We start from the raw sequence: 13,541 nt of genomic DNA, 5'->3' as shown, positions 1-13,541 counted from the left end.
AATATTTAAATTAGTTCTGTTGTTTATTCGACAGGTGGCGCGTTGCATACGTTCAGAAACCATTAAAGGTATATTTATATATAAAAATATAAAAATATATTTCTATATTTTTCATTACAGATTATGAAAAAGAATAATCAATACTAGCCCTGTTATTAATAAAAAAATTAAAACATCTACAATAAGTTTTGTCACTATCGCACTTTATAAATTTGAGATTGACAAAGAGACAAACGTAGTATGTTTTGTATGTTTTTATGAATAAATGACAGGGTTAAGATCTAACCTAGTACTAAATCAAAGTTCCGCAATATACTCGTCTCGTTATGAGATAAGCGTTTTTACCATGACACTATAAAATACCATTTCATAAACGTACACCGCCATCTAGTAGGGAATAGCAATACTGAATATTATGAAAAAGTACCAATAGATGGCTCTTAAGTAAATAGCTCAATTAGCGCCAAAAGCTGATTCTAAAAATTAATCTTGAATCTGTGTAATTGCATTCATAGTACGTTTTACTGCTAGGTATTACATAATCTGTGGTTTAGAAAATTGCATCAGAAACGTAGTTGCTCTTTGATAAATTCGTAAAATCCCTATAAGGATTATTAAATATTCTCAACATCTCAATCTCTATATCACATGCAAATTTATGAATCTTTATCTGCCCCACATTGACCTCAAGTGTAGCTCAACATATATTCGTTCCGATTCACAATACGAAATGACCTCATATACCTAACATAAGTGGATAATGCTCTGGTTTGTCCCGAGTTCTGTCAACATCCTGAGATGATACGTCCTTTCATCCAATATCAATTGATATTTACATTCGCTATCATTTGTACCTACCCATCAGAGTTGCCAGACGTCCAGATTTTTTACTCCAGAATATACTGTCCCGCACGGGACAACTCTGTCCCGCTTTTTGGGATTTGCAGTCAGTAGCCAAAAAAACACGACATCGGCATCGGCATACAAATTGCATTAAATCTATACAATAGGTACTTAATATAATATAATCAATAAAATGTCGTTATGTTGTTTTTATTATAAAATAATTTTCGCCCGCGGCTTCGTTCGTCGTTAATTTCGTGCTTCCGTTAATAACTTATCATTGTCAATACCTCGGGTTCTGAGTAACGTATTGCGATGAAACCTATACCAGATTTTAAGTTAGACTATCCCCTAATACAGCTGTGAAAACATCAACATTCCACCCAATAGTTTTTACGTGATGCGTGAACAAACACAACAATCTAAGAAAATATTCTGACTTCTATTAGTCCCATAAAGAACCCCCCATATTTTTCTTTAATATCTCCTATGTACATACAGACATAGCCCATTTACAATTTTGGTATATGATTGTATAGATATGAAAAAACTATTTAACTATATATAAATTATGGAATATTGTATCGTTGAGTTAGTCCCAGGATACGACCTTGGGAGAGGCCAATGTCCAGCAGTGGACTGCTACGGGCTGATGATGATGATGAGTTAGTCCCATAACACAAGTCTCGAACTTACTTTGGGGCTAATTCAATCTGTGTGTTTTATTTATACATATTTATTAATTTTTTTGTTTTTGGTACTTCTCTTTTCTAATGTTAATCAGTGCAGTCAAAACATTGTTTATTAAAAATTTACTTTAATTACTTTAGGTCATGATCGACAATAATAAATTTATCACCTTCTTAAAAATAGAAATAAACGGTACCTACCTAATGGTGTCGTCTATACAAAAGTATACTAGAATTATGTGTTGTTCATAAATACAACAGATTATAAAGACCAATCAGTGCTACGAATATATGATTAATCTAGAAATATTCCAGCTTGTTTGTAGAAAGATGTAGTAAATAAATAATTGGATGTAAAACTAGTTTGTGGCCGGCTTGGCACAGTGAGCTGCACATCAAGTTACCCGCCATCTTCGATTACAGAATTCGATCAAGCCCTTATAGAAATAAAGGCGAAAATGCAATGAGGCATATTATAGGCAGGTTAGGTTGATGTAATATGCGCTCTTGTGTGTACAGTGAATCTCACGTTATTCATCAGCGTGCATAGTTTCAGCGCGGGCAATAGCGACGAATTTGAAGTATAGGATAGTTTGATGTGCAGTTGCCTGTACAAGCTGGAGGCATGTTTTATAAGATTTATTGAGCACGGTGGCCGGCAGAGGTGATTGAGCAGTCAGAATTAGCAGTCGTTTCTTGTTTGTAGACTGTTGTGGAGTGAAAGAGTAACGTAAATAAAGACAAACAAAATATGGGTAAGTTTTTGTTGATGCTTTATTTATTTTTTCAAGTGTTACCTACCAACATTACAACTTCGACTAGATTAGCGGGACAACGTAGTTAAGTTTAATCAAACATACCTAAGTATAGCTACCTAAGTTTCTTACTAAAAACACAGTAGTCAAATTTATTCAGTGGTAAAATAATAGTTTAAAATAATAAAATAATACTTCTTCATTACAAACTACTAGCATTTCGGAACAACAACTACCTACTCAGAAGAAACGCCAAAAAAAAATAGCCACTCCGCCGGCGCCGGCGAGGAATGTTAACATAAATAAATAGGTAGGTATAATATCTATGAGGACAAATTACGCATATTGAGTAAGCCTCAAAGTTCGAGACTTGTTGTAGGTACAGTCTGCTACAGAAACACAGAAATCTGACCCCCTAAGAGATGGTGTTCAAATCGCGGTTGGGGTTCAGGTTTCTCTGTGGCAGAGTGTACATAGCATACTAACTTTATGATATTATTTTCTACCGAAACAATAAACTGGAACTGGTTGAACTGGAAAAGGTCATTTTTCATTTCTGGAGATACCAGCAATATTATCCGGTTGATTACATGACTCTTGGCTTTGTCTACCTCGTAAATTCTATATCTAGGTACGAAAAACTAACTTTACTGAGGCGTCGAAATAGATTTCTTTTTTGAGTTTACCTCAGTAGACGCCATGCATGCAAATGAATGTTCTTGAACAATATTTACAACCAATTTTGATTTCGTAATCCCGAACAGAGGTCAACAACGCGAAACCAGTTAAAAACTTGCAAATATAGACGATGCTATACAATCACTTAGTCCCAGATTCGAATCCTACACGTGTCACATGAGTTTGTATACCAATCTGACTCATTTATAATAGTTTCCATAGACCACCACTTGCTTCCCGTGAAGGAAAACATCATGAGGAAACCTGCACACTGGTGGATAGTTCAAGTTCGTTAGTGTGTATGCGACTACTTGCATCCAGATGGCGGTAATAGTCGTAGTCATATCTGGTGCTTTTAGGCGACCTGAATAAAATCTGAAACCAGTGTTAGCAATATAGGAAAGAAAGAAAGATATAATTCACATTATTTTTTTATAATTGATTTGATAATAATTTACAACTTTTTGAACACAATATTAAAGAAAAGTAAATGGTCTTTTATTTTGAGAACACGAAACTTTTTGTTTTACTTTCAATAACCAATACATATACTTTATTTGAGAAAAACCGTGGCAACCCTAATGTGACACTATATGGTCGAAATAGGATCCAATTTGCAATGTTTTTATGTAGATGGTTGTTGGCTGTACTTTATTATGAATGTATTTAACATGGATTTTGTTCTCAGTAGTTCCTTTAGATCCTACGACTTAGAATGTGTGTTTGTATTTCCAGGTTCCCTGACAATCATTCTATCTGTCTGCGCTGTCTTCATCGTATTTTCGGTGACTGAGGCTGGTAAGTTTAACTTTATTGATATATCCAGAAGTGCCATCGCTGCCGGAGACGCCGGCGCGGCGGCGGCGCGGCGACGACCAAGATTATCGGACCGTTCATATTTGTCGTTTTTAAGTCAAAACGCCTGAACTAAATTTGTCGTCGTCGTGAGGATACGAGCTAAAAGTGGTCACGCTGACCGAAATATGTCGAATCACATCATCATTAGTTGCAGTATGGTGAATTAACGTATGACGAAAAAGTTTTTACGTTATTTAAACAGGTAAAAAGTTTGTTTTTAATGAACGAAAAAGCAACCAATTTTACATAAATAACTTACCAGACCTAAGGAACGAATTGTCGATTATACATAGTTATACACAAATTACAAACAAGTAGGTACATAACTAAACATTAAAAAATTACTTAGCAGTGACAGTTCGTTACCGTTTATTTTGATATACCCACTCGTAGCTCCTGCCGTCAGGGGCAGAGTCGGCTACCGTCATTCTCACAGTGAAGTTCAGGCACTTAGTACCTGAGTTTCCGTTTGTTCCTCCTAGAGTTTTCGTTTGCTTTTACTGCCTTACCTTATTGTTTCCTAACACATAAAAACAAACATAAACACGTAACGAAATATACACAAATTACTTATGCATGAATCACTGCATTCGCATTAGGTAAATAGGTACTGTTTTATCGCTCTTAAACGACTGAAACGTGGCGAGGTTTCACATAGGTAGATGAAAGTACACCATATTCACACAATCGAAAGTAGGTACGCTTTTATAAAATTGGTAAATTAACTAAATACTAACTATATATTAAATTAAATGAGAAATAAAGCCAATGGAAACTTGACCTGCGAATGTTCAGGAAAACCGTGAAATGCGAGTGTAGTTGGTTTTGCGCAGTATTAACTAGGTTTAAAGTCTAATTTTATAGCACTTGGCCATCGTCGTTGTCAATCTATGTAGATATATGATTTTCGACGCGATAACCGTGTTCACAAACTCAGAACTTTTTCAGCATCCGGCAACTGTCCCCTGCCGTCCAAAGTCTACAGCTGCTCCCCGAAGTGCCAGCAGGACTACGAGTGTACCCACGGCAAGGTGTGCTGCCCCAACGGCTGCAACACCAAGTCGTGCTCGCAGCCGGCCGCCGGCGGCACCGGCTCTGGAGGCTCCAGCAAGTACTCCTCGTGTAAGAAACTCCTCCTTTTCTTCATTCTCCACACCTTGTCTCAATTTATTTGGTCTAGTAATTGTGCACTAGAGATGTCTACCATGACTTTTTGGGGATTGATCTTATATTTTCTCGAATTTCTTTTTCCACCGTAAGCACGCAGTTGAGTTCGGAACTGTGGTGCCGGGAAGCCCGGGGTCAGCGTCAAAAATAACCTTAAAATGTTGAAGATATGGCTGTCATATTACAACCGGCCGCCTGCACCTGCCTGGTTATAATCCTACCTGGGAATGTTATCTTTGCTTATCAGCTGACTAGGCTTTGTGTCTAGTAGTCTCCATTTCCACCTCCTGCAAATAATAATTGGATCATCAGAAGGACAGTGCATAGACACAAATTTATGTAATGTTATATGTTTATATTGTTCTTGGGTCTAATAAATAAACAAATTAAATATATAAGAAGGCCCAGCCTATCCACGGTAAGGCTTCGTCCTCCGCTCCGCCCGGAACTGTACGTCACAACCATTTCTACTATCGAGTAGGTGCATCGGCACCACCGTGCTAAATCTATACAGAAATCATGATTTGGCGCTATGTATTTTTGTGATTACAGCTGGAGCGGGTATCTACTGCGACAACGTGAAGTGTAACGCGTACGAAGTCTGCAAGTTGGACCCCACCACCAAGAGAAACAAGTGCAGTCGCGCTTAGTTCCGATACCATAGTACCGATATATAATAGAGTAACGGTGAGTTTGTTTTTGTAAAGTGTAACTGGCCATAACTACTGATTTGAAAAAAGAAAAGAAGAAAGTATTTTAATGAATGACATAATCAGTTTTGTAATTGCATCGTATTAAGTACCTTTATTCTTATTTATTCTTGTATTTTTAAAGGCTGAATGATATATGAACCATATTGATATTTTGGCGAACATAAAACGATAAACAAAAGGAGTTGAAAGTCACAACACAAGCGTATTATGGTTTAGTTTTGTATGCGAGTTTCTTTATCACGCCGTAATTCTTAAACTTATCAGGTAACGATGTGTTAGGTATCGTTATACAATTTACATTACCTCGGACACAGATTAAAACATACTTAGGTTATGTGACGTCATTACAAAATCAATATGACTTATTATTACTCATATCACATCAAAATAAAATTTTATAATCGAGTAAATGTCAAAAAGGATACCTAACTCGTACCTAAGTGAATATACTCCTGTTTTACTTTAGCCATACATTTGTTAAACATAAAAATTAAATGATGAAACTAAACTGTATACTCAAGAGAGTACAAAGATATTAAAACATGACAACGGTCGTGTTTTAATATCTTTGTAAAATTGGTTATTGAAATTTGTTTGAACCTATACATTTTGTAATTAAACAAACAATTTTTTAATTAAAATCTTTTGTATTAAATGATATACCAGTATATTAAAAACTTATTAGGTAACTAGTAGGATGCCATCAGCGTTGCCGGACGACGGACGACGTGGGGAGGACAGTCGCAAAGCAAACAATACTTACTATACTATACTTTAAAACTCACAAAAAAACTTACCTTATACTTTTGCACAAATGGTATATAATAAATAGGTACCTAATTGAAATTTTCAATAAAATTTAGCTATTGTGTTTTTATTAAAAATATTTAAAACTATATTTTTAAATATTATGTATCTATATAATATTGCGTTTTTTTTCTATTATGTCCCGTGTTTGAAGAAATATTCCCGCTTTTCTCATTAGGTTCCAAAATTCTTCTGCCCAAAAAACAGATCTGACAAAGCTGAATGCCATATATATACTCGTTAGTTACTTAGTAGGTAACTAGGTAGTTACGTTGCAAGTACGAATTTAATTAAATTCTAATAATTTAATTAATCAATGAATTGGTATAAGTGTGTAGGTATGTTTACTTTCTTCATTTCATTGACATTGAACTTTATTATTGTCATAACCTGCATTTGCGATATCGAAGGTTATTTATCCGAGATAGGTCAATTCAAAATTAATACTTCAATGAATGCGCTTTGCCAATATATCGTATTAGTATATATATTTATTAGGAGATTTTGTATCACCATATTTTTTATTAAAAATAACAAGGCCATGTTTTTTTTTATAAATAAATTATAATTTGTATATTTCTTTTAATTATTGATTACCCCTCTTTTTTCCGTGGCAAACTTATTTAGGAAATTTCATAATTTTTTACAACGCCCTCTTGTGCCTAGTAGCAAAAATATTTCATTGACTGGGAAATTCTTACAGCAAACAAGCTTACCGCCCGCAGTGTTGAATGTTTTGCTGGAAAATACATGGACTGAAATGCATTTACTTTATATGATATCATATTTGTGAGTATGTTTGTTACTCCCTTGAACGGTCGGTTCAAATTTTATGAAATTTGGTATTGAGCTATGATACCTTCGTTTAATACATTATAGTAAATTTTATCCCAACCTACGCGATTCCCGTAGGATTTAGTCAACAAGTCTGATATTCAATAGCGCTGTATAAAGTAGATGACGCTACTGTGTATAAAAACGTAAGTACTTATCTATTATTTTAAAATAATTACTACAACTAATAACACCGCAGGGTGCAGCTAAAACGGCAAAAAAAAATCCGACAAAGTGGTACATTGCACATAATTAAGACATCGACTAATCAGTTCCACAGACAGTGCCGCACTATCGTTCGTTCGTATCGTTTGTATGAGTGCATTTATTTACCCCAATGAAATTTGTGCTAATTTGTACCAGCAATGTATGTCGAATCCGTCAAAGATCGGCGAACTGTTCCGCGATAGTTTGGAGCTGGCAGTTAACTCCATTTTGAAATATTTCCATAACTAAGTTAGGTATTTAAGTTTTAAACAATAACAATAGTACCTTTAAGTACATATCGGATGTACCTACTGCGTCCTAACCACATAAACAGTGTGAATCCCTACGACTCACTGAAGGTATGACTCAGATCTGCCGGAGCGGTAATGAGCCCAAGTCATCTCGCAAGCGAGGACGTCTCTATGAAAATCTCAGGAGAACAATCATGGGTAAGTTGTAATGTCAATCTACAAGTATAATTAAGTAATAGTGTAATGATAGTCACAATGTCAACCACTTTTTGCCGGCATTGTACTCGTATTGTCTTCTTTTGTTATTAATTAACTAGTTCGATAATTCTTAAGACTGCGCGCTTTTTTCTGTTCTAGTACTTTATAGCTGACACTGATACTAGTTGGTGGCCGCAGATGCATTAAAATCCATCCAACGGTTTTACCGTGATAGCGTCAAAGACAGACTTTCGCTTTCATAATACTAGAATGGTAGTATTGCTGTTACAACTTTACGATTATATATGTAAGTAGGTATATTAACATGTATTTACCTTATAATTTAGATAAGTAGGTCGTTTAATACAAATTCATAATACTTAATAAATTAAAAAACATTATTTTTCAGGAACTTTAACCTACATCTTGTGTGTGGCGATCACTATGGCGCTCGTCCACGATGCTGGTAAGATTTTTCATTTAAATACTTATAATGTAAATACTGAAGCGGTGGTGATGTAATGGTTAAAACACCCGCCTGTGAACCAATAGGTCCCAGGTTCGAATCGTACTCGTGCCACACGCGTTTATATACCAATCTGACTGATGTTTAGTAGTTTTCATCGACCCTCAGCCATGACGAATACGACTATGAAGAAGAAGAATAATATAATAAAATTATGTTGGAAGGTATCTAGGTGAGGTGAGATCATAATTTGTGTTGAAGGAACATAATATAGCGATAGAAGCTTGCTTATCTGATAAGATTTAGACATATTGCCTAAAATTGAGATTGACCATTCCGAATGATAGAGCTTACCAGCTGCACAGCGCGTATCAACTACCTCAACATCAAATTCATTTGAGCCATCATGCCATTTGAGTGTGAACAAACATACCTACATACATATCGACTCTATAATATTAATTTTGTAAATTATTAGGTACTACCCATTTAAAATCAGTGCTTTGACTTATTGGCATAGGAGCAGACTGAACTGGTCGCCCTTTGGGGTTCCATAGACACAAGACAGACAAGGAACCCTTATAGTTTCGCCATGTCCGTCTATCCGTCCGTTCGTCCACTAGAGGTACTAGTATGATGTAAATTGGTATCGGTGTACACATTCAAACACGGTGAATGGTTATTTAAGAATGTCAAAGCATTTATTTCAAATGTTAAATTTAATAGTATTTCACAAAATGCTACAAACTACTTGCTTTCGGCTGGCAGTTTATTGTTTGTAATGTATTTTAAATTAAGATAAGTTTGTTGTGGTACATTTACAAAAAAAATATGTCTATATTGTGAATGAAGTAACAATAACCGTAAAAATAAAGTACTTTAACCGTATGAAGTAACAACACGTTGAACTTATAATCGAAACAACATCCTGAAAAATTTAATTTTCGATCCAAAAACTTAAAAAAAATGTTCTTCTTGTTCTTCTTTCAGCCCTGCCTCTAGTACTGGAGGTGGGCCGACAGCTCCGCAAATTCTTCACAACCCCTCGACACAGGAAACCTACCAGAACGGCAGACACTCTCCCTGTTTCTGATCCGTGGTTCTATGCCTCCACCAACGTCTTTTGCCTCTATTTCTCCCATCCTGAGGAGCTGGAGGAGTTAATATCGGTATTTTCATGTCTTTCATGTCTCGATGTTGTCACATTTAAGTGTATCTTCACAATTCCCAATCGTCACATATCTCAAACGTAGATTCACTAATGCACCAAGTAATATTGTATCAAAACTGTTTGTATGAGGTTCTTTTGGCATTTCTTCTAAGCAGCGGTCGTTCCGAAACACTAGTAGTTTGTAGCTTTGAGAAATACTATGTAATTTAAATTTTTCGTGAAAAAGTGCATTTGAAGGTCTAATTTCTGAATAATCGATTTGACTTTGACAATCAAGAACGTACTAGCTAGCACATCGATAATACAGAGCTTTTGGCACTCATCATCGTCATACCGAATGTGTTACTGCTAACACTGCGGTGTCTGCTTTTATTCAAACCGCCTAAAGGCATTTGACATGACTTTTACGGCTACCCTACCGCTATCTAGCGGCAGGTAGTCGTTAGATAGATACACATTATGAACTAAACTGTCCACCAACGCACGGTGTTTCCTCACGAGGTTTTCCTTTACCGAAAACACTCCTGGACACTTGGGAACCCAGACAGGTAGCATAACAATAGCGTGGCTTCACAGATGGTCCAAGTTGGAAAGGACACTGTCATTAATCGCTTATCACGCATAATGACTGAAGACTGGTCCCTTTTTCTCAATGCCCTGACTCAGATTATCATTCCATCATGATGGAAAATGATCTTTTTCTGATTGGCTCTTGGATGTTTATCTATATATATATTTGTTATAAAATATAGTATCGTTGAATTAGTATCCCATAACACAAGTCTCGAACTTACTTAGGGGCCTAGCTCAATCTGTGTGATTTGTCCTTATATATTTATTTATTTATTCTGAGGGCGGATTGTAAAAACTTTCAGATCAATATTTTGTTTTCAGGCCTGTCTTGTTATTATTTGTTGCACTGCGTAATACTGCTAACAAACATTATTGACCTCTATGTTGTGCTAAACATGTTTATGAGCTTCTAATGATATCTATTCACAGCGTTGCTCGGCGATTGGTCACCTCGGCACGGCATTTATGAGTAATATTTAAGTACACAGTTAGTATTTTTTCAGTGTTAATAATCTGACACCAGTGTTAGCAATAACACACTCGAAAATGAAAGAAGATTTTTTTCATATCGTAGTCTCTATAGTCTTCGGGTACACAGGGGCTGTTTAAAAGTAAATTAAACTTGGTTTTATTTTTAAAGACATATGAATAATTTCGAATAGAAGAATATAATAATATTGTAGACTACATAAATAACATGGCTAACATATTGATGTTCGAAAATTATTAAGTCAACAATAAATTACATTTAAAAAAATCAAATTTCGAACGTGGTGTTTTAATAGAGACATACTTAAGAGCATATTCCCATTGCCCCTTGGTCATGTTGACGTCCGTCGACATATCAACGCAGAAGTTATAGAAATTGTATGAAGTTTCGACGTAAGCAGTGTCAAACCCCACAGACAAGACCGGAGCACGCCGGAGCGATAGCTATATGATAGATAGTATTTTTACTAGTTGTACAAAACTACAGATTAATAATACTTCCAGTAACAAAACTCACCATCACAAATCACTTGTCTCCAGTTTGCAGCCGCTGCCCACCGCGCTCCAGGGTCCCCGGCTACCATCAGTCCTGCACCAGCGACTACGACTGCCAGCACGGCATGGTCTGCTGCCCCAACTGGTCCAACACCAAGTCCTGCGTCTACCCGGCCCCCTACAGCCAGAGGATATCACTGAATTACATTCAGATCGGGCCGTTTCGTGGTGGGTATTTTAGATTGGTCTCGCTTTTTAGCCTATGACTGGCAGCACGGCAAGGTCTATTGCCTCGTCTGGGGTTCGATTCTGTAAAGAGAAGTCAATAAAATTACGTCGGATTCAGCGCGGATCCATATGGTTAATTGGTATTCTGTAAAATTTTACAGAATCGCAAGGCTGGTCCAACACCGAGTCTAACCGGCATCAATGAAAGTAAATTGGGGTAAAATGGATTCATATATCTATTACTTCATATCTATTACTTAATAAACATAAAGCAAAACACATTTAGTCTTTTTCGTCTGAGTCTCGTAGACATCGGAATGTCGGTACCGGGGTCAGCGTTTAGTAATTCAGGAAAATCGTTAGACCGTCGGTCCACGGCGACCATCTCGACATACTACCTCTTTTCCTCATCTGAACGTGTGCCTGGTTTCTTTCGCCGCCATTGAGCGACGCAGCTCAAGGACCGTTGCCGTTGCCAATCTATCCTGCAAAAAAATCCCGATGCTTTCTACATTTTACTTAAGTAATAAACTATAGGTAGTTACTTAACTATCGGAATGACGTCGTCTTTATGTTTGCAGGCTCCCGAAAGTACTGTGATGGTACGAAATGCATGCCATACGAAGTCTGCAAGCCTGATTATACTAGAAGACTGAGATGCCAGCTTCCTTAACTCGCGATTGTCATCGTTATTTATATTATATTTTATGTGTTTATATTCAACACAAGCAATCTCATTACTTAGAGATAAATCTATACGATTAAATATTTTATATGTATATATGTACTGTACATTCAACATTTTTGTATAATGACATAAATATATCTGAAAGTTGACCACTTTCCAATTAGTCATATCAGATACTGTTTTTATTATGTGAAAAACACTAAAATAGGTTTATGGAATAATAAATCAGGTAATTAATATAAATAAAATAATTAAATAAAAATCACTTTATCGCAAACTTAGTACTTATTACATAGTTTAACATATTATAATAAGTTAATTTTAGTTTATGAGATACCGTTCGTATAAATAAGGTGACAAAGGAATGTCTCAGCTTCTGTTATCCCCAATAATAATATGCTGGAGAGATAACGCTGATTTTCAGACATTTTTTTTTTAATATGTATAACTGACAACAACAATTAAAAAGAGACATGTAATTATTGCATTTTATTGTTTTATTAAATACCTACCTATATTTGTTAAAAATTTTCCCCAGCCAACAGTAGGTAACAACAGCCAAGTAGTAATATAGGTACATATTAAGTCAATATATTTGTAAGTGTGCAAATAAAATAAATCTTATTTCATAAGTTGTGAGTGACGTATTTTTCGTTCCCTTAGCAAATAATCAATAAAATCTATTTAGTAAATTCGTAAACATCCTTACCAACTACCATAAATACTTATTTTTATGGCCAGAATGAAATATTATAAAGTATTAAGTCTTATCGCAATTTAGATGAGGGTCGATTTGGCCTAAACGCTATGTTGACACAAAATAGTTTTCCATGAAAACTACTCAAGTATACCTGATTGTTACCATGTAATTATTTTTTACCATGAAAAATACGTCAATCAAAATCTTGTTCTTTCTTTCTAATACAGGTAGTATTAACCATAGATTAAAGTCGTCAACGTAAAGGTAAAGGTAGTTAACCATAGAGCAAATTCCTGGAATCCATACTAAAATTACGTAAAAAGTGAAAAGATTTGTATTTTTGTTTGTAATGAATCAATCCAAAAACTACTGAACCGATCGTGATGTAATTTGGCACAGAGACAGACGAAATATTCGTGAATAACACAGGCTACTTTTTTGTTATGGTTTTACGATGGAGCGAAGCTTGGGCAGGGTTCTACCGTTCTAGTTATATGTTGGTCAGATTTGAAAAAAAAATGTTGTGCCACACAAATTACATAATATTACCAGTCCTACTTAGGTTCTTAATCGCCAAATTAATGAAGAATATAACTGATTTATGAGAGTCTATCTAGAATCATCGCACGGGAGCGAAGCCCAGTGTTGGTCTCTCATCCTCGCTTGAAGCCGACTTCATTTTCGGCTGTGATGCCTCGAAGCCCAGGTTTTTTTAATATTCGACTGTGATT

The 13,541-nt window shown here is 35.7% G+C and overlaps 2 protein-coding genes across 4 annotated transcripts; both read left to right on the top strand.

Moving 5' to 3' along the window:
* The first annotated feature begins 2,173 nt into the window (after positions 1-2,173).
* LOC128679784 (waprin-like protein) lies at positions 2,174-7,084 on the top strand. 2 transcript variants are annotated; one of them, XM_053762233.1, is made up of 5 exons: positions 2,174-2,287; positions 3,701-3,763; positions 4,772-4,945; positions 5,543-5,677; positions 6,389-7,084. In XM_053762233.1, exons 1-4 carry the CDS (start codon positions 2,284-2,286, stop codon positions 5,638-5,640), a joined length of 339 nt encoding a protein of 112 aa, XP_053618208.1. In that variant the 5' UTR covers positions 2,174-2,283; the 3' UTR covers positions 5,641-5,677; positions 6,389-7,084. The 2 variants fall into 2 exon arrangements, with proteins under 2 accessions (XP_053618208.1, XP_053618206.1); XM_053762231.2 differs by having other exon boundaries at positions 5,543-7,084.
* A 461-nt stretch (positions 7,085-7,545) lies between these two features.
* Positions 7,546-12,749, top strand: LOC128679781 (waprin-Thr1-like). Of its 2 annotated transcripts, XM_053762227.2 has the most exons (5): positions 7,546-8,000; positions 8,410-8,466; positions 11,240-11,422; positions 11,584-11,639; positions 12,004-12,749. In XM_053762227.2, the coding sequence occupies exons 1-4, from the start codon at positions 7,913-7,915 to the stop codon at positions 11,625-11,627; spliced, it is 372 nt and encodes a 123-aa protein (XP_053618202.1). In that variant the 5' UTR covers positions 7,546-7,912; the 3' UTR covers positions 11,628-11,639; positions 12,004-12,749. The 2 variants fall into 2 exon arrangements, with proteins under 2 accessions (XP_053618202.1, XP_053618201.1); XM_053762226.2 differs by lacking the exon at positions 11,584-11,639 and having other exon boundaries at positions 7,572-8,000.
* Positions 12,750-13,541: the final 792 nt, after the last annotated feature.

Source organism: Plodia interpunctella, chromosome 22 (genome assembly GCF_027563975.2).
Source record: "Plodia interpunctella isolate USDA-ARS_2022_Savannah chromosome 22, ilPloInte3.2, whole genome shotgun sequence".
NCBI lineage: Eukaryota > Metazoa > Arthropoda > Insecta > Lepidoptera > Pyralidae > Plodia > Plodia interpunctella.
Note: the sequence above shows the minus strand (reverse complement) of the source record. Positions and strands in the feature narration are given on the sequence as shown.